The sequence below is a fragment of the Phyllobates terribilis genome, unplaced genomic scaffold, assembly GCF_046119375.1.
Source record: "Phyllobates terribilis strain yellow unplaced genomic scaffold, ASM4611937v1 Scaffold_5__5_contigs__length_657084704, whole genome shotgun sequence".
In the NCBI taxonomy this organism is placed as follows: Eukaryota; Metazoa; Chordata; class Amphibia; order Anura; family Dendrobatidae; genus Phyllobates; species Phyllobates terribilis.
The window spans coordinates 238,423,402-238,444,967 of record NW_027362765.1 but is presented as its reverse complement, the minus strand read 5'-3'; the positions used below and the strand labels follow the sequence as shown (position 1 = coordinate 238,444,967).

Below are 21,566 nucleotides of genomic sequence, written 5' to 3'. Positions count from 1 at the left end.
CACTAATAAAAACCAGAGGCCAGCAGATCATGTGAAAATATAATTTTGGTGTCATTCTCAAAACTTTTGGCCATGACTGTACAGGCAATTCTTTATGTGAAAGTAGAAAAAGGACACATTGACTCAGTACCCACACAAGTCCATCAAAAGTAATAAGTCATGCTTTCAGTATATTATGCACAATATATTTAAGGGCATAAATAATTACAACTTTCAACATTTTTTTATTGAATTATTTGCATATGCACAGCAATCAGGCTTCAGGAATTAGCATTAGAACATGCTCTGTATAGCAAGATGCACTCAGACATGTTAGCTATGGTATAACTCAGAGGTGCTACAGTGTTGAATGCCAATACTGCAAGGAACCATGGTTATACAATGGGCTATATGAGATTTAGAGGTAATTAAGGGTTCCTCTGCCTGACACCCCCAGTAATGTACTTTTGTCCTATGAGCTGTCAGTTCTCAAGGTCTATAGAAGATCTGATCCTTGAGGTGTTGGATGGCAGGTCCTCCTTATAAAAACCCCTCAAATAACCCTTACTGGTTCTTCTTGTCATCCGGGGGGAAATAGGGAGGTGGAGGAGGAAGGTCCTGCAAGAAAACAAACAAGAGTCCTATAACTTCATTGTTGTAACTTTACTGACCCAACAGCACTTTAGTTGTCAGACCCATCATCTTGATGTCTACACTGTGCCCAATTGAATGAAGCAGATCAGGTGATCTAGATTTGTGTTATGAGAAGGGTGAGGCCTAAGGATAAGAGCCCCCTTTATCAAGGTGTGCAGAATTATTAGGCAGATTGTTTTCCGCAGGTAAAATGGGCCAATAAGAGATTTAACTGATTGAGAAGTCAAAATTGTTACAAGTCTTACAGAGAGATGCAGCAATCTTAAAATTGCTAAAATATTGGGGCATGATCACAGAATCATCCAGTTTTGTTGCAGATCGTCAACAGGGTCGCAAAAAAATGTGTTGAGAAAAAAGACAAACAAGCACTAATGCCAAAGATTGGAGAAGAATCGAATGTGAAGCAAACAGGAGCCCATTATCCTGCAGAACTGCCATGTTCCAGAACTGCAACAAAGCTGTAATTATGGCCATCAAATAGCTGATCTTAGGGGCTGCCAAAACTCAGACTCCCACCGATTTGATATTGTTGGATATTTTCTGTTGTTTAAGTTCCTTGTACATTTGGAAGTGTGCTACCCCCACTGCTCCCTTCTTTGGGCTGTGCACTTTGTCTATTTAGCTTCCCACAAGCATGTGTAAAACAGTCAGGTCTAGGTAATCTTGGCCACCACCTATTTTGAGGTCTGCTGGGACACAGCAAGGTGAATTACTAGAGTTAGTTATGGTCTATCCTGATTAGGTACACCTTGTCGTGGTGGAATGGTTTTTACGCTTTTTTGATAGAAAGAATGTCATCTAAGGACCCAATGTTTTTTTTTTGTTTTTTTTTACATGTATTACTACTATTTACTTACTGCAGGATATACATTCATTGTTTTTATGCTAGGTTATATTTTTCTGTTCATGACCACAGTGTGAATGTGCACCCCTACACATTGCACTTATACAAATATGTGTTCTGGCCCATGCTTTCGGTTTTGCTTTAGTCCTTTGTACTTTATACATTTGAGCGTGTGCCCCCAACCCCTCCCCCCCTTTGAGCTGTGCATCTTGTCTGTTTAGCTTTCCTTGGGCAGAAGTGGAACGGTCATACCAAGATCCTTCACTGCCCCCATATATATTTTGAGGCCTGCTGGCACATAGTTAACCTCTCTACTAGAGTTAGGGACCATCCTGATTGGGTACACCTTGTCACAGTGGGATAGCTTTTACACTTTTTTGTATGAAAAAAAAAAGCCAAATAAGTACCCTATGTTTTTACGTGTAATACTATTTACTTATCTACTACAGGGTAGGGCATACATTCATTGTTTATTCAGGGCTGTGGAGTCAGAGTCAGTATAAAATAGACCGACATTAATCTGTGCTACAGTAAATTTATCACTTAAACATGAGCCATGTATGAGGGAGTCGGAGTCGTGGAGTCGGTGTCATGGAAATTGAGGAGTCAGAGTCGGAGTCAAAGGTTTGGATTACCGACTCCACAGCCCTGGTTTATATCCTAGGTTATCATTCTTGGAATATCCCAACAATAGACCATTAATTTTATAAACCCTTTTTTGGTTCTATTTCCACCTTTACTTGCAGCATCAACTACCTATTAAGAGACTTACCGGTGGCATGTAAACATGTGGAGGGTTGGTCTGACTGTTATAAACACTGGCAGCCGCTTCTGCAGCCTTGGCCTCAGCTAGATAACAAGCAAAAGCAAGAGTAAGAATCAGAAAGAGCAGCATGTGTTATACAATTCATTACAGTGGTAATATGCAGAGAGCATAGTAATGCACGTATAGGTGTCAATCACACTTTCTCGCGCTGTCTGCCTTCCATCCTCTATCCCTTCCTCTTGGTGCCCATTTTCCTGGAGTCTGAGGACAATGCTCCCAGGGACTTTGCTGACAGCAGCACTTCCCTGCCTCATTTCTGCCGCCGGCCGCATCACACTGCTAAGGGGTCGCATATCCACAAACACCTGCCGACTTCTGGCTGCACCTCGCCACTGGCCTCTTCACGGTTGCTGCCTCTGTTCGCCCAGTGGAATCCTATATAATTAACCCACAACCACAATATACCTACACACACAGGACCCACATATTTCCTATGTGTGAACTACCTAAATGAGAGCTGCATACCTCCAGTGTGTGACCTACCTAACTTTGTAGGAATTTGATATTTCTTACGCATGACCTACTTACCTAATACCTACCTGTACATCTTTCGCTTTACTCCCTCTGGTACCTAAAATCTCTTATTCTCTATCATCCATGGTTGTCCTCACCCTGTGCCCATTTCCACTAGATGTAATCCTTTTGCATATATGTATCTACCTATACATCTTGAACACTTTACAGTTGGCACCCATTGCTCTTCTACTTTTGAGCTTGATTAGCCCAGGGATATATATTGTATATAATACCTGGGACATGGATTATAGATATGTAATTAACTATGTTTATCTATTTTGTTCACATCGTGATAAAGACCCTGGAGGAGTCTAATGTATCTCAGTCGCACATCTCCCAGCACCTTTTGCACACATATGTCTTTACTGAAAATAAAATGCTTTGCATCACCTGAAATAAGAGTGTGTGGTGAATTTCTCCTGCCTGAGCTCGCCCAGCGTCACTACCCACACCCCCAGCGGAGCGGCGTCACACTCCGGGACCGGGAAGGCTGTTTGTCTGCTGGAGTACCATCACTTTGCGTGACCCAGCAGTTCTCCCTCTTTCCTGGCACCAGTTATCTTTTCTGTGTTTCTTATCTGTCTGCCTTCTGTGTCTCATCATGTCTGAGCCCAGAAAACAGAGCGCACGGAAGCCTGCCTAGCATGTCCTGGTTACCCATTATGCCGATGCGTCATGGAAGTGCAAATTTTCATTGGGTCAACCTGAAGCAGAGTATGCTGCTTGCACCTGTCTGTTTCCTCTGGCAATGCCCACTTAGGATCCCCCACAGCCCATGTCAAGAGCAGTAGCCTTGTCTCAATAGGGACCGGATTAACAGATTAAAGGTGTCATTGCACTATAATGGAGCATCTAACGATTTCCTTTCCAGCCCCAGGCACTCTACTACATCCTAGGGTGAGTCAGACCCACCAATAGAGGCCTTACAGCAGAGAGAAGCCCCCAGACAATGCTGCAACCCAGAGGCTACTCTGACCACCTTTCAGAGTGAGTCAGACTCATTAGCTGACACCTCATAGAGAATAAAATCCTGCAGATGACCCTGCATCCCAGATGACTGACCATGTACCAGAGCGAGTCAGACCCACCAGCTGAGATCTTGCATTTGGGCGTATCCCGTAGGTGACCCTGCAATGCAAAGGCTACTTGGACTAGCTTCTAGATTGAGTTGGAACCACCTCATGAGACCTTACAGTTAAGCGTATACCACAGGTGATCCCGAAGCCCGGATGGTGTTTTGACCACCTCACACAACAGGTATGTCACACATTACAAAAGTGATCAACATGGCACTCTGACCCCTTCCCTGGGTGAGTCAGACCCACTGAGACAATTCTCTATAATGAAAAATTTGCACAAATGATCTAGAGGTGCACTGCCCACTTCCCTCAACCGAGTCAGAACCACCAACGGATGCCGCTCTAAAGGGCATGCTGCACAGGCAATCCAGATAGTGCAAGTTGCACCTTCTGGTGCTCTGACCTCTTTCCACAGTTATTTAGACCAACAAACACAGTTTGTTTATAAGAGTGTACCAGTCATGTGAGCCAGACAGTACCCTTACTTTTCTTCTGAATGAGTCAGAACAGCTAGCTCAGTCCTCTCAGCAGTGCATACTGTAACAGTGGCTAGGGCTGTGCCTTCTCTTAAGGGTAGATCATAGTAGAGGACTAGAGGATATTCTTTTCACTTCCCAAGGAAGGTGTCGGACCATCAAATTCCTTACTGAGTCAGAAAGATCACTCATGGTACTCTATCCACTCTCTCTCGGAAGGGTCAGATACACACGTGGTCAAAATTGTTGGTACCCCTCGTTTAATGGAAGAAAAACCCACAATGGTCACAGAAATAACTGGAATCTGATAAAAGTAATAATAAATTAAAAATCTATGAAAATGAACAAATGAAAGTCAGACATTGCTTTTCAACCCTGCTTCCACAGAATTAAAAAAAAAGATTAAACTCATGAAATAGGCCTGGACAGAAATGATGGTACCCCTGAAAATAATGTGACAAAAGGTACATGTTAAATCAAGCTGTGTCCACTAATTAGCATCACAGGTGTCTACGATCTTGTAATAAGTCAGTGGGCCTGTATGTAGGGCTACAGATACTCACTGTGCTGTTTGGTGACATGGTGTGTACCACACTCAACATGGACCAGAGGAAGCAAAGGAAAGAGTTGTCTCAGGAGATTAGAAAGAAAATTATAGACAAGCATGTTAAAAGTAAAGGTTATAAGACCATCTCCAAGCAGCTTTATGTTCCTGGGACTACAGTTGCACATATTATTCAGAAATTTAAGATCCATGGGACTGTAGCCAACCTCCCTGGACGTGGCCGCAGGAGGAAAATTGCTGACAAATCAAAGAGACGGATAATACGAATGAATGGTAACAAAAGAGCCCAGGATAACTTCTAAAGAGATTAAAGGTGAACTTTAAGCTCAAGGAACATTAGTGCCAGATCGCACCATCCGTCGTTGTTTGATCCAAAGTGGACTTCATGGGAGATGACCAAGGAGAACACCATTGTTGAAAAAAATTCAGAAAAAAGCCAGACTGGAATTTTCTAAACTACATGTGGACAAGCCACAAAGCTTCTGGGAGAATTTCCTATGGACAGATGAGACAAATATGGAAGTTTTTTGCAAGGCACATCAGCTCTATGTTCACAGACGGAAAAATGAAGCATATCAAGAAAAGAACACTGTCCCTACTGTGAAATATAGAGGAGGCTGTTTTATGTTCTGGGGCTGCTTTGCTGCATCTGGCACAGGGTGTCTTGAATCTGTGCAGGGTACAATGAAATCTCAAGACTATCAAGGGATTCTAGAGAGAAATGTGCTGCCCAGTGTCAGAAAGCTTGGTCTCAGTTGCAGGTCATGGGTCTTGCAACAGGATAATGACCCAAAACACACAGCTAAAAACACCCAAGAATGGCTAAAACATTGGACTATTCTGAAGTGGCCTTCTATGAGTCGTGACCTAAATCCTATTGAGCATCTTTGGAAAGAGCTGAAACATGCCGTCTGGAAAAGGCAACCTTCAAACACGAGACAACTGGAGCAGTTTGCTCATGAGGAGTGGGCCAAAATACCTGTCGAGAGGTGCAGAAGTCTCATTGACAGTTACAGGAATCGTTTGATTGCAGTGATTGCCTCAAAAGGTTGTTTAACAAAATATTAAGTTAAGGGTACCATCATTTCTGTCCAGGCCTATTTCATGAGTTTATTTTTTTTAAATTCTGTGGAAGCAGGGTTGAAAAGTAATGTCTGACTTTTATTAGTTAATTTTCATAGATTTTTAATTTATTATTACTTTTGTCAAATTCAAGTTATTTCTGTGACCATTGTGGTAACAACACTGGTAACGACCCCTTTCATTCTGTAGACAGATTTAAATGGAGATGTATGTCCAGTCTCTTAACAGCTCATTTGCATATAAGAAAAACGTGGATTTCTCTGAAATAAGACATCGGATCTCAGATATCAAGGTATCACTTTATTCAGCTTCCTATGACGTACATGCCTATATAGACGGCTTAGAAGGGTTGATCCTACTGACAGATTCCCTTTAAGTACAAGTCTTCTTAATACAGTTGTTTCTTTGTTGTAAGGGTATTTCCATAAGTGTAGAAAGATGATATAATAAAAGTGGCTTAAAATGCATGCATTTTTTACATCAGTTTTACAGTTTAGAAAACAGTTCCTAGAACTTGCTTCTGTATTTTTATATGGTTTTCCTGCAGTGACTTAGTCTCAAAAATGGAAAGAAAAGGACATGTGGACTCCTACCTGCTGGAGTAGAAGGAAAATCAGGAGCAGAAGCAACGGGTGGTCCCATGGGTCCTGGGTAAGGAGGTGGAGGGGGATGCATGTATGCCAGATTACTGTCTTGCATAGATGGCCCTGGGTAAAAATCTGTAAAACAATATAGGAAATACATCAGAACATTCTGCGCTAGTGTGTAATGTAAGGAAATGAAGAAACCCTTATCTCCAGTGAAAGCAGAGTTTAATTATTAGAATCTAGTTGCTTAAAAATGTAGTAAATGCATGCCACTGTATGGTCATATTATTTACTTCATCATATGGCAGCATGTATGGTAGCAGGTCAACTTTTTGTTGAATTTATCTCAATATGGTATTAAAATATTCTAATGATACACACAATATCGTAGAGTAATGCACAATCAAGGAGCTTGGCTTAGAAGTTCTAGCAATCTACATTTTTTTCTAAATTCCAAAAAGGTTACTTTTTCATTTGCTGCGCTTCTAATAGGGGAATAATTTCAGCTTTCTCATCATTCTATGGAAACTGTAGAGAACACAGGCCAAAATCCCACAATAGTGAATAGTAACGCAAAAACAGAGCTTCTTTCCGCAAGGTATTTATTCTACTTAGAAATAACATGCTAAAGTGGTTCTCTGAGGACAATTGTTTTTCTTACTTTAAATGCATGTACTTGGTGTTAAAAATAATTTTTGCAATTGGATTTCATTAAACATTTTACACCGTTTACCTCCTATAGCCGCTGTATTGTATTGTCTATTGCTGGTTGCAGAATGAGTTATCGGGGTCGGCCATATTATCTCTATTTTGTTAGATGTGTTGGGGACATGACTTTCTGGCACTTGTTATTAAATAGGTATGCCAGATTCTCCTTTTGCTCTTGTTAGTGCAACTTTCCTCACAGACTGCAAAGCACTTCTGTCCACACAAATGCTGGTGGAGAAACATGTGAAAAGACCTGTCCTCAGTCTTGTCCAATTGAAAAAGTCACATGAGAAAGCTGCTTTTCTATTGGAGGAGACTGAGGACAGATCCAATGTTACTCCGCCAGCAGCCATTGTGTGGACAGGAGAGCTGTGCAATCAGTCAGTGAGGAAAGCTGCATCCTGCTATTACAGATATTTGTAGACATAGCCCCAGATATCAGGGACCAGGGATAATTTTTTAATCTTAATCCTGATAATTTGTTTACAAAACAATCCAGAGTACACGTTTTTTCTGCCGCATTTGCTTGTTAGCACTGCAGAATACAGCCAGATCTTTTCCATATTACAGCAATAAAAATCCGGAAATTTGAACTGAACGTGGAAAATATTGGCCTCCGTTTCCATCTTGTTGCAGTGTGTCAGTGAAGCTATTCACACGAGGTCATTCTGAAGAATAGTATTAGTAAACTACAGGCCCGCTTTTTAAAATCGTGGTTCTCCGTCAGACGTATCACATATAACTGTGTTCCAAAATCAGCCATTTCTGACTTCCATTTCGTTGCTGTGTGTCGGTGAAGCTATTCACACGAGGTCGCTGTGAAGAATAGTATTAGTAAACTATAGGCCTGATACTTAAAACCGCGGTTCTCCATCAGACGTATCACATATAACTGCGGTTCAAATACAGCCATTTGTAGTGAATGTGGAAAATATTGTCATCCATTTAAAATGGGCAAGGTGCGTGGCAAGGGACGGGGAAGTGGACGTGATGGTGCATGCAGAGGTCGAGGCCGAGGGCAAGCTGAAATTGTGCCACAACAAACACCCACATCTTCTCGCCTGACCTTCCTGTCCCAATTACTAGGGGACCGCAGAACACCACTATTGAACACAGAGCAGTGTCAAAATTTTTTGGTTGGATAGCAGATAATGCTTCCAGTCACTTTGCCAACACCACCACCACCCTGTCTTCCACACAGTCAAGTCTCAGTAGCCGTGAGTCTGGACCGCATATTCCTCACCCTGATCCTCCTTCCTCCCACTATGCCGAGTGCCCGGAGACAACGGATCCCACACTTGGACACTCCGAAGAAAAGTTCACTTTTCCATTTGTAGATTCGGGCCTCTCGCCCGGTCAGCTTCAAGCGGGTGAAGAGGAGAACACGTGTAGGGATGCCCAAATATTTGAGCAGCCATTGTCACATGAAGGCAACGGTGGGAAAATGCAATTACTGTCGCAAGAGGTGGATGATGATGATGATGATGAGACACAATTGCCAGAAAGTCAGGAGGAGGACCAGGGTGCAGAAGTGGAAGACGAGGTGGTGGATGATATGGTAACTGACCCAACCTGGCAGAGGGTCATGCAGTGCGAGGACAGCAGCACACAGGGGGAGGGAGGCGTAGCACCACAACAGGCAGGATGAAGGAGTGTGGTGGCCGCAGACACAAGGTGGGAAAGAGTTTCCTGTAACGCCAACACGAAGGAAGTTGCCATTATAACTGTTAGGTCTTCCCAAGTCTGGTTGTTTTTTACAGACTCTGCAGATAACCCCAAAAAGGCCATTTGAACCACCTGCCAGGCCAGCATCAGCAGGGGTAGCAAAACTAGCAGCCTGACCACCACCAGCGTGATCAGGCACATGGTAGCAAAGCACCCGACTAAGTGGGCCGAACCCTAGGGTCCAGAAACAGTGTCTGCGGGTGACATCACTGATTCTTCTGCAGTTGTGCATGCACGCCAATCCCCTGTCCATGGCGCATGCGAAGATGCCTCCCGCCCTGCACCTGTTATTGCACACTTTTAACTAGCACCATCAGCAAGCACGTCCACATCCTTGTCCCAGGGCAGCATTCAGTTGTCCCTACCCCAGTCCTTGAAACGCAAGTGCAAATATGCAGCCAACACCCCACCGGCCATACTACTAAATTCACACATTTCGCGAATGCTTGAGCTCGAAATGTTGCCTTTTAGGCTCATGGAGAGGGAGGCTTTTCGCAACCTGATGGCGGTAGCCGACCCTCGGTACTCTGTCCCCAGCTGCCACTATTTCTCCTGGTGTGCTGTCCTCGCATTACACGAGCACGTGTCCCACAACAATAGCCGTGCCCTCAACAATGCAGTTACAGGGAAAGTCCACCTAACCAAGGACACGTGGACAAGTGCTTGTGGGCAGGTGTCACGGGTGTGTCAGAGGTGACAGACAGTCACCCTGCAGTAGTTTGCAGGCGGTCTCCACGTTTGGCAATGTAGACAGCTGCCTAGATAGGAGGCTGTGTTTAGGACCCAGAAACTGCCTCCCTTTAGTCTGGGTGTATATATACCTGGTGTGTCTACTTGGAACTTGGCTGTAGCAGCATCTCGTCCTCTTTGGAGTCTTGAGGCCACATGCCCTGTTGAAGTTCTTCTAAAGCTAAGTTATTATTTCCCTGTGTTGTCTTCCCCTTTTGTCTTTAGAGTGCTAGTAGAGGTTGACGTGCTCATCTCCTTCCACCCCCAGCTTTAGCCTTACGCCAGGGATAGTAGGGCGAGACATGTGATCGGCGACAGCTGCGGAGGCTGTATAGGGACGTTAGAGGGAGTCAGGGTGACACTAGTCCAGATTAGGAGGTCACATCTTCCCCCTTTCCCTAGTGTCTGGGCTCCCTTTCACTTCTGTGTTGCATTCACACCTGGTGTGACAGCAGGGACGGTACATCTCGCTGAAGGCATACTGGGTTAATATAATGGAAGCCGGGATCCAGTCGGACCTAGGGACAGAACACGTCCTCCCGATGCCGAGGATTGTGTCAGAGTTGTCCCCATATTCTACAGCTCCTGCACCTCCTCCTCTGCCTCCATCTCTGAAATGACCACATTAGTCACAAGCTGGACGCACTGAAGCACTGCATCGACCAAGCGGCAACAGGCTGTGCTGAAGGTAATATGCTTAGGTGACAAACCGCACAATGCTGAAGAGTTGTGGACAGCTCTGAAAGAGCAGGCAGATCTGTGGCTGACACCGCTGACCCTACAACCAGGAATGGTCGTGTGACAATGGCCGGAACCTGGTGGCGGCTCTGAAGCTAGGCGAGCTCACACACGTACCATGCCTGGCCCATGTGCTCAATCTCGTGGTTCAGCGGTTTCTCAAAACCTACCCAGATCTGCTTGTCAAAGTAAGCCATGTGTGTGCCCATTTTAGAAACTCAGCTACAGCTTCCGCCACCCTTGCCATGCTTCAGCAGCGTTTGCAGCTTCCAGCTCACTGACTGGTGTGCGATGTCCCCACGCGTTGGAACTCTACATTGTAGATGTTGGGTAGGATTTGTGAGCAGAAGAGGGCAGTTGTTGACTACTAGCATCAACAAGGCCGTCGGTATTCAGGTCAGACTCCACACATAAGACCTCAGGAGTGAACATGGATGTCAGACATCTGTACCATCCACCAAAACTTTGAGGACTCCACCAAGGTGGTGAGCGGCGATGACGCCATAATTTGCGTCACCATCCCGCTTCTCTGTCTTCTGAAACACTCTCTGCTCACAATTAAAGAGGATTCATTGCAAACGGAGTACGATGAGATGGAGCAAGGAACCATGCAGGGGTGATTCCACCCAGCCCAGCCTCATCTCATCCCAACGTGGATTGGGTGACAATGAGGAAGAGGAGGAGGAAGAACAGGAGCTAGTTTCCTGCGCTATAGACGGTACTACATGCACAACTGTCATACCGTCTGTTCAGCGTGGATGGCCTGAGGACAGGGAGGAGGAAAATAAGGAGGAGAGTATGGTCAGTCGTCCTCTTGGTGAGGACATGGAAGTCTTGCCTGTTAGCAGTCTGGCACACATGGCCGAGTTTATGTTATGCTGCCTTTCCCGTGACCCTCGCATTGTCCACATTTTGGGTGACAGTCATTATTGGTTTGTGACACTTCTAGACCCACGCTACAAGGAGAATTTTCTGTCTCATATTCCCGTGCCGGACAGGCCTAATAAAATGGGGCAGTACCAGAAGGCCCTTGTTGCAGAATTATTTAAAAAATTCCCATCTGAAAACGCTGGCGGCAGAGGTCACAGTTCGTTGGACAACCAAGGAATACAGGCGAGAGAGAGACAAATCCAATCCAGCAGAGGCAAGGTAACATTGTCAAAGATCTGGAACAGTTTTCTCAGACCCTCCGATCGCACAGGCCCTGAGGCTGTACTCTCACAAGGAGGGAAAAGTTTCGGAAGATGCCGACCGTACCAACGTCCTCCGTGATTCCTCCGTGCCTTATAATTATTGGGTATCCAAGCTGGACACGTGGCATGAACTGGCTCTCTACGCCTTGGAGGTCCTGATCTGCCGCTAGCGTTTTGTCAGAGCGGGTTTTTAGCGCCGCTGGTCGAATTATAACCGATAGGCGCATCCGCCTGTCAACTGAAAATGCTGACAGGCTGACTCTTATAAAAATTAACAAGTGCTGGATTGGACCAGACTTCTCAACACCACCGAATGATAGCAGCATAACCTAAACTCAAATACAGTGTTTTTTTTTTGGGAGGTCTAACTCTATTCCTATGCACCTTTGTCTTCACACCCAGACATGGGTATATGCTTCCTGATTTTGTCTATTTGCTCTTGTCCTCCTCCTTCTCCTCATCTTCCACCACCATAACTACCATATCACCATATCTACGTCTCTTGCAAGGAGCATTGGAGCGCCTCCAAATTTTTGGCAGCCGTTGCATTCACTGCATAGGCAAACAGTATGGGAGACCCACTTCCTAATAATGTAATAATGGGAACAATTTTTTCAGGAGGCACACAATCCAAGCTGCTTGAGGTCTAGAGTGAATTTTCCACAATCAATGATGGTTTGGGGAGCCATGTCATCTGTGTTTTATCAAGACCAAAGTCAGTTCAGCCGTCTACCAGGAAATTTTAGAGCACTTCATGCTTCCCTCTGCCGACAAGCTTTTTGGAGATGGAAATGTCATTCTCCAGCAGGACTTGGCACCTGTCCACACTGCCAAAAGTACCAATACCTGGTCTAAAAACAACAGTATCACTGTGCTTGATTGGCCAGCAAACTCGCCTGACCTTAACCCCATAGAGAATCTATGGAGTATTGTCAAGAGGAAGATGAGAAACATCGGACCCAACAATGCAGAAGAGCTGAAGGCTGCTATCAAAGCAACCTGGGCTTCCATAACCCCTCAGCAGTGCCACAGGCTGATCGCCTCCATGCCACGCCGCATTGATGCAGTAATTGATGCAAAAGGAGCCCCGACCAAGTATTGAGTGCATTTACTGAACATACATTTCAGTAGGCCAACATTTCGGATTTTAAAAACATTTTTCAAGCTGTTGTTATAAAGTATTCTAATTTACTGAGATAATGACTTGTGTTTTCATTGGCTGTAAGCCATAATCATCAACATTAACAGAAATAAACACTTGAAATAGATCACTATGTTTGTAATGACTGAATATTATACATGAGTTTCACTTTTTGCATTGAAGAACTCACATAAATTAATTTTTTGATGATATTCTAATTTTGTGAGAAGCACCTGTATCTATCTATCTATCTATCTAGTAAATCTTTTCTCTGTTTTACCAGAATATTGTGATTCTTTCATAATTAGGATGGGATACAGTTATATGAAAAAGTTTGGGCACCCCTATTAATCTTAAGCTTAATGTTTTATAGAAATTGGTGTTTTTGCAACAGCTATTTCAGTTTGATATATGTAATAACTGTTGGACACAGTAATGTTTCTGCCTTGAAATGAGGTTTATTGTGCTAACAGAAAATGTGCAATCTGCATTCAAACAAAATTTGACAGGTGCATAAGTATGGGCACCTCACCAGAAAAGTGACATTAATATTTAATATCGGTTATCAGCATGCTCAGGAGTAATTGCACAATACATTTTGAGGTCCATTTTTATCTGTTACCCTTGTGAAAATAAAAAAAATTGGGTCTAAATTTATTTTTTTGTGAAAAAAAGTTAAATGTTAATTTTTTTCTTCCTCATTGCGCCAGTTCCTGTAAATCACATGAAGGGTTAATAAACTTCTTGAATGTGGTTTTGAGCACCTTGAGGGGTGCAGTTTTTGGAATGGTGTCACTTTTGGGTATTTTCTGTCATATAGACACCTCAAAGTCACTCCAAATGTGATGTGGTTCCTAAAAAAATGGTTATGTCAATTTTGTTGGAAAAATGAGAAATCGCTGGTCAATTTTTAACCCTTTTTTTCCCCCCAAAATTGTGCTGATGTAAAGTAGACATGTGGGAAATGTTATTTACTAACTATTTTGTGTGACATATCTCTATGATTTCAGGGCATGAAAATTCAAAGTTTGAAGATTTTTCAAAAGTGTCGCCAAATTTCCGTTTTTTTTTTTTACAAATAAACGCAAATCATATCGAAGAAATTTTACCACAATCATGAAGTACAATATGTCACGAAAAAACAATCTCAGAATCAGGGGGATCCGCTTAAATGTTCCAGCGTTATTACCTCATAAAGGGACAGTGGTCAGAATTGAAAAAAAATGGCCTGGTCATTAACCTACAAAGTGACTTGGTCCTTAAGGGGTTAAGCGATTTTTAACATTTTTTAAGCTAAATAAATACCTTGCAGGAAAAAGCTCTTATTTTCTTGGTGCTACAGTAATTTGAGTCTGCTGAGAGGCGCAGAAAAGCCACACATGTATGTATAGCACTGAGTCTGCAAAACCAATGCTTAATCAATGATTAATAAGGTTTTTAGGAGTCAGATCACTCTGATCATACATTCACCATTAATCAAAAGTCCCAGACAATCCTTTTTACACAGGAAAATATCTTCAAATGTAAATGGCCTATCAGTGATTACTAAAAAGAATCCGCTATTTTTAAAGAAACCATGTAATAAGTAATGCATGTTACCTGTAGGAGGTGGGGGGAATGGATAACCAGATGGAGGAGGATAGATCCCATTGGCTGCAGGTGGTGGATATGCATAGCCTCCATTAGGCATATATGGAAAAGAATCAGCCGGTGGTCCCCCTCTTGAAGCTAAAGACATAGGATTAAGAACAAAAGATTAGGGTGCCACATTTTCTGGCACGTTCTCAATCAAGACACCGCTGGTGGTGCAATCTCATGGGGAAAATAAGGAACTGGACAAAGTGAGATCCAACCTGTCGGATTTCTGGTTCCCTCTAGCTGCAAACATCAAGAGACAGTCTGGTACTTACCCCAGGTATCCCATAGAAATAAGCCGGTAATGGCAAAGATATGGTATCCCCATTATTACTGCTGCATACTAACATATTCATTTTCTAGGTCAGTGTCCCTTTACCTTGTGAGGCCATTTGCAGCATCTGCTGGCCAAACTCAATAGCTCCCCCAGCAGGAAAAATGAGTTTGAATGTTGCAGATCCTTCCCAGCCGCCTATAAATCAAGCACAGAAAGAACTCGGTATGGAGTACACCTTCATGTAAAGTGGAGAAATGCTCGTGGTATGGCTGTACAGGTGGTAGAACAAGGAAAATGAGACGTCCCATAGTAATCTGATGGACCAGGATGAGAAATCGAGTTTTGAAGTAACATGCAAATTAGCTTCAAAGGCCATTTAGGGCGTGTTACTGTATCGCCAACACGTGTACACGCCAAAGGAAAAGCATAATCAGTTACAATATGCATCTTACCTCCAGGCTCTGCTCTTACTGCGCCCTTGATGAAATTGGCTCCAAATACAGGCTGCTTGATTTCACAATCTTTCATCAGATAGAATGGCATCATGAATGATTGCATGGGGTCCCTTCCTTTAGTGGAAAATATCACCTGCAAGTTTAATGGTAGCTTTATATCTATAGGCTGAAGTTCTTACTGTTTGTTTAGAAATATACCAATAATGAGAATATTACTTAAAATATTATAACAGTTTATATGTCAAATTAACAAAGGGATACTCTATCTCCGTCAGAGCCAGTGACAATGAATGGAGAGGTGGTGCTCCATTCAAACACCACATCAAAGCCCCGTTCTTGGGATTGAGGGAGATCCCAGTGATCAGAAAGTTATATTTTATTATGTAGATAGGTGATACCTTTCATTTAAGGTAGAACCCCTTTACTTTATTGTATGAACCTTTCTGCATGCCTGTAGTACTGCATTATCTTATGCATTGTGATGTAAAGCATTGCCACCAATCTCTAAAGATTAACCATTAACCACTTACTCTATAGGGCGTCAGCATTACTCTTCCCTTCTTGGTCCCACGAAAAAAATCAGGTGTATTCTCCATATCAGTGAATGCCAGCTCCACATGTTCATAAGACATCAGGACACTGGAAAAAAAAAAAGAGTGAACGTTTCCAAAAATGCAATAGATTACTGCAAAAAAAAGAAAAAAAATCAAAATCATTAGTTGGGCTGTATTTAACTGTTCAGTCTCAGATTTATTTTTTGCTTCCTCTCTCCCCCTACCTTTATTTTGATTTAGATTGGGGCAACAAAGAGATTTTGGCAGGGGCACATATTGTGCGGTCAAAGATCGCAATATCTGGATGATGTGTCGCATAAAAATGAATGTGATCGTATCGTTACCGGGAAGTCTCGGGAAATGCAAACCTGCAGGACTTTTTGCAACATGGCAACACGCGAGTGGCAACACGCCCACACTCATCTACACTTTGGTGCGCTGCATTATAAGGATACTATAAAGTTGCAAGGTTGCCGTGTAGCCCATCCTAAGAAAGGACCGGTCATCACGCTTGACATGTCCGTTTTAGTACACACTTGCATTCACTATAAAATACCAATTCTGGACATCTTTCCTAAAATTCTGTGGTTAGCTATTCCTCGGTTATTCATCTGGGAATTCATGAATAAATTAAAAACCAGGTGTCACCATTTAGCTTGTCAAAGTCGTGTGCCTCTAGGCATTGTCAGCGTTGATTGGCCAATATCAGACACTGTATCGACACCCCCCCAACTAGTAACACCCAGTTGTCAATATGTTCATAACTTTCTAGGGGGGAATAACAAAGAAACAGAAAAAGACAGAGTTCTACAGAAAGATTCTAATAAATTATTATTTGATGAAGAACAGAATTCAGCATTTTTTTTCTATTTAAGAAGGTTGTCTACTGCTAGGACAACCCCTTTTTAATTCCTATGTTTCCCCCCAGTAAATTAATAACACCTATACGCCCCTATACGCATTCCAGCTCTGTCGGCACTGGCTCTCCCAGGTATTGCGTGACATTTTTACGTCATGCAATCCCTGCGGCCAATCATCCCTTCAGACAAATAAAGATATCCAGAGGAATTGAGAGCTGCTCCTGACCTCTCACTTCCTCTGGATGCCTATTACGTTTGTAGGAGAGGAGAGTGAAGCCAGTGCTGATTGGCTGCAGGGATTGCATGACATAAGAACGACACTGGCACTGCAGGTGAGTATAAGTATTATTATTTTACTGGGGGGAAACACAGGGATTCAGAAGTGGTTGTCTGAATAGTGAACAACCCCTTTAATCTCAGAGCAGGATAATATAGGGCAAGTAAGCCTGATTCCAGGGATGTGTCAATTACTAGGCTATGTGTTGTCATTTTTTTTTTACCAGCAGGAGATTATCACTGCAGGACTACATTTCACATGCATAACAGTCAGGCTAATCTCTGTAACCCTGCCCCCACCACTGATTAGCAGCTTGCTGACAATATACACTGTACACAGGAAACTGCCAATCACTAATGTGGGCGGTGTTAACAGAGCTCAGCATTCTCACCACTGCTACATCTACAACAGAGAAAACAGGGATTCTATCAAAACTGAACCAAGCAGCCCAGTAAGTGATATATCGCTGGGATCAGGTTCTCTAGCCCGATGTTATGCTGCTCTCAGATCACATATTGAAACCTGCTGACAGATTCCCTTTAAACCCTTATTGACATCTACCATATATTTACATGGGGGAAAAATGCTGCAGAGTAGGAATGCTTTCAAAAATAGAAATGGTAATAGTTTCTTGTTAAATTCAGGAAAAATAAACGAAGTGAATGAACAAAAGATAAATCTAAATGTCTGTCTGGGATTACATGAAGAGACAGAAGGACATGCACAAGCCTACATCCACCGAAGATCTGTGGTTAGTTCTCCAAGATGTTTGGAACAACCTCCCTGCTGAGTTCTGTCAAAAACTGTGTACAAGTGTACCTAGAAGGCTGTTTTGAAGGCAAAGAGCGGTCACACCTAAAATTGATTTGATTTAAATTTCAATTTTGTTCATCCACTTTGCATTCTGTTAACTGATAAAAATTAACTATTACACTTCTATTTTTTAATGCATTCTTACTTTGCTGCATTTTTTTCCACTTAATTAAAACTTTTGCACAGTACTGTATGTAATTTGTTATTACCTGTTGCTATTGTTGCTGTTCTCCTTTTGATCCTGCTCTTCTCTGTTCCTGAAATATCGCCCCCCCCCTCTTCCCTGTTTGTAAATCTAGTATTTTTTCCCAGATACGTGTGGTCCTCATGAAGACTCTCAGAGAAGAGTTGAGGACCCCGCCCTGTCAGCTAAAAAGAATAGATTTACATATAGCTAAAAAACTACATTGTACAGGGAATCTGTCAGCAGGTTTTTGCTATCTCATCTGAGAGCAGGGTGAAGTAGGCAGAAAGAAACTGAATCCAACGATGTATCACTTAGAGTACTGAGTGCAGCCATTCTCTCACGATCAGAACTTTTAGATTTAACAATGAAGCAGAGCTGAGGAAGCTAGCCCTGCCCACACCAGGCTCCATGTATGCAATGTCTGTAGACAGTGAGGTGCCTATCACAGAAGGTGGGTGTTGCTGGACAAGGAGGCACGCACTACTGTGTCCGAGCAATGATTAAACCACGGAGCTTGATGAGAGGCATCGCTGAAATCAGTGTTTTAACCCCTACAGCATGCGGTCTTCAAATTACATAGCAAAAACCTGCTGATAGATTCCCTTTAAAACTACGGTCACATGAGCGAATCGGATCGGTTATGGTAATGACACGCTGATCAAACTCTGATCCGAGTTTGATCAGAGTGTCAACTTAGTGTGATCCAATTCTCTAGTATGAAAGAATTGTAGCACAGGTGTGGAGAAGAACAAAATTTCTCCGTCTTTTCCAATCTGTGAGTTTGCGGAAATTGGACTGCACTCACATGTCATCTGAGTGCAGTCCGATGATTTCATAGACTTGATGCGTGGCATCCAATTTGCGCTGCAAATTGCATCATGCTGTGATTTTTTTTTCTCGTGCCGAATTGGTATGAGCAACAAAAAGCGCTGATCAGCAATGCCCCATAGAATAACATTGGTCCTAGTACTATCTGAATAAACATCGGATGTATACGCTTGTGTGAGCGAGTCCTTAATCAAATAACAGGTCCATTTTAAAGGAAATCTGTTAGCAGGTTTTTGCTATTTAATTTGAGAGCAGCATAATGTAGAGACTGATAGACTGATTTTAGAAATGTTTCACTTGCTGAGCTGCTTGCTGTAGTTTCAATACAATCAGTATTTTATCAGTAGGAGATTATCACTGCAGGACTAGGTGTCTCAAGCCAGGCAGTCCAGCTAATCTGTGTAAATCCTCCCATGCTACTAACTGGCAGCTTGTTCACAATGTTCAGTGTATACGGGAAGCTGCAAATCAGTAGTGTGAACGGGGTTATGCAGAGCTCAGCATTTACAGCACTGCTACATCAACAGCAGAGAAAACAGTGGTTTTATGAAACCTGCACCAAGCAGCTCAGTAAGTCTCTGCCCCTACATCATGATTCTCTCAGATTACATAGCAAAAAGCTGCTGATAGATAAAGCTCCCTGAGGAAGCCACACATGCGAAATGCCCGTTGGGGATCTTGGCTAGTGCACTGCTCCAACATAACATAATGGCTGTTCATCCTCTCTAGATATTATTATGGTTTCATTACATGCATCTATGTGACTGGTATTAACATCTGATTATGCACATTTATGCTCTGCATTTGGCACACATCATACAAATGTTCTGTTTATATAACCTAACAATGCATCATATAACTACTCTATATGGAAGATATATCGTTCTTCTATCATGTAGTTACAGAATAATTTAATACATACAGCTGTTCGGTCACTATTTTCTCTTATATGACACCATCATCTATTTGTTTTGCCGCAGCTCTCGAGCCTTGCTTTGGGATCTTTCACGGAATCAGCAATTGTGCTCTTTTTAATGCAGTTTTCAGTAAATGTATATTTGTTATATAGAATCTTGGTACTCCCTTCTTTCATTTCAGCAGAAAAAACTAATTTCATGAAACCGGAATCAAGCAGCCCAGTAAGTGACACATCGCTGGAATCAGGGTCTCTGCCCCTACATGATGCTGCTCTCAGATTACATAGCAAAAAGCTGCTGACAGATTCCCTTTAGGTGCCTCAGATTGCCCCATGAATGAGCCCGCGCTCACCTCTGCTGCCAGGCCTCTCTTTACATGTGGTCCGTGACACTTATTCACAGGTCAAACGCAGTAACGGATTCTGCCAATATCCGGTTCAATCGCCTGACCAGGTAATCATGGCGGCTTCTGCGGATTTTCTTAAATGAGGGAGGACAGAGGACACTATGGCTAAATTCAAGAAAATTATAAATAATGTAACTGTGTGATATGGTAGAAACCAAATTCTGCTTTCTGCCCCAAATCTGACATCGCCCCTACGTAAGGCATCACCTGTACAAGACAGGAGATACGCCTCCTGATTGGAGGGAAGCCCCGTCAATCACACCAAGCCACGCCCTCTCTGACATTCTGGTACTTGGGATGCTCCGCAGCTCGGCCACAGCGCTCATAGTGTAGACAGCGACGTATAATGGACGTGTATGCGCTCGGGAAGCGCTCACCCACCTCTCGCAGTTGTTGACTATGACACCTCCGCCGTCCGTATGGTTTCTGTTCAGCGCCATGTTGCTGTCTTGCAGTAAGTCGCCACCCGCACCTTGGATGCAGCCAATCAGCGTTCACAGCTGCGTGGTTACGTAGCAACGCTATAGCCCCACCTCTCTGCTTTATACAGAAGACTGAGCTTGTACGTGATTGGCTCAGAGCATGGAATCAATAACAGGAAGTGCCGGTGCACGTGTGTGCGGGGGGCCGATGTCCAGTCCAGTGACTATGGAGTGAGGGGGGAGGGAGGGGGGCCGGTGTCCAGTTCAGTGTGTGCTGGGGGGCCGGTTTCCAGTGTGTGCAGGGGGGGCGGTGACCATGGAGTGCAGGGGGCGGGGGCAGGTGTCCAGCCAGTGTGTGCGGTGGGGGGGGGCTGGTGTCCAGTTTGTGCGGTGGGGGGGGCTGGTGTCCAGCCAGTGTGCGAGAAGGGGGGGGGCGGTGTCCAGCCAGTGTGTGCGGGGGGGCTGTGACCATGGAGTGCGGGGGAGGTAAGTGACCATGGAGTGCAGGGGGGGGGCGGTGTCCAGCCAGTGTGTGCGGTAGGGGGGGCTTTGTCCAGCCAGTGTGCGGGGGGGGGTGGGAAGCCAGTGACCATGGAGTGCGGGGGGGGGCCGGTGTCCATGGAGTGCGGAGAGGAGGGGACGGTGACCATGGAGTGTGGGGGAAGCCAGTGACCATGGAGTGCGGGGGGGGGCCGGTGTCCATGGAGTGCGGAGAGGAGGGGGCGGTGACCATGGAGTGTGGGGGAGGCCAGTGACCATGGAGTGCAGGGGGGGGCGGTGTCCAGCCAGTGTGTGCGTGGGGGGCAGGTGTCCAGCCAGTGTGTGCGTGGGGGGCAGGTGTCCAGCCAGTGTGTGCGGTGGGGGGGGGGGGGCTGGTGTCCAGTTTGTGCGGTGGGGGGGGCTGGTGTCCAGCCAGTGTGCGAGAAGGGGGGGGGCTGGTGTCCAGCCAGTGTGCGAGAAGGGGGGGGGGCGGTGTCCAGCCAGTGTGCCGGGGGGTGGGAAGCCAGTGTCCATGGAGTGCGGAGAGGAGGGGGCGGTGACCATGGAGTGTGAGGGAGGCCAGTGACCATAGAGTGCGGAGAGGAGGAGGGA

The 21,566-nt window shown here is 44.2% G+C and overlaps 1 protein-coding gene across 2 annotated transcripts; it reads right to left on the bottom strand.

The window, feature by feature from the left end:
• Positions 1 to 204: 204 nt before the first annotated feature.
• On the bottom strand, positions 205 to 20,593 carry WBP2 (WW domain binding protein 2). 2 transcript variants are annotated; one of them, XM_073681190.1, is made up of 8 exons: positions 20,434 to 20,593; positions 15,741 to 15,849; positions 15,208 to 15,343; positions 14,858 to 14,950; positions 14,443 to 14,571; positions 6,616 to 6,741; positions 2,250 to 2,326; positions 205 to 597 (listed from the first exon to the last, which is right to left on the bottom strand). In XM_073681190.1, the coding sequence occupies exons 1-8, from the start codon at positions 20,490 to 20,492 to the stop codon at positions 544 to 546; spliced, it is 783 nt and encodes a 260-aa protein (XP_073537291.1). In that variant the 5' UTR covers positions 20,493 to 20,593; the 3' UTR covers positions 205 to 543. The 2 variants fall into 2 exon arrangements, with proteins under 2 accessions (XP_073537291.1, XP_073537292.1); XM_073681191.1 differs by lacking the exon at positions 20,434 to 20,593 and adding an exon at positions 19,999 to 20,280.
• Positions 20,594 to 21,566: the final 973 nt, after the last annotated feature.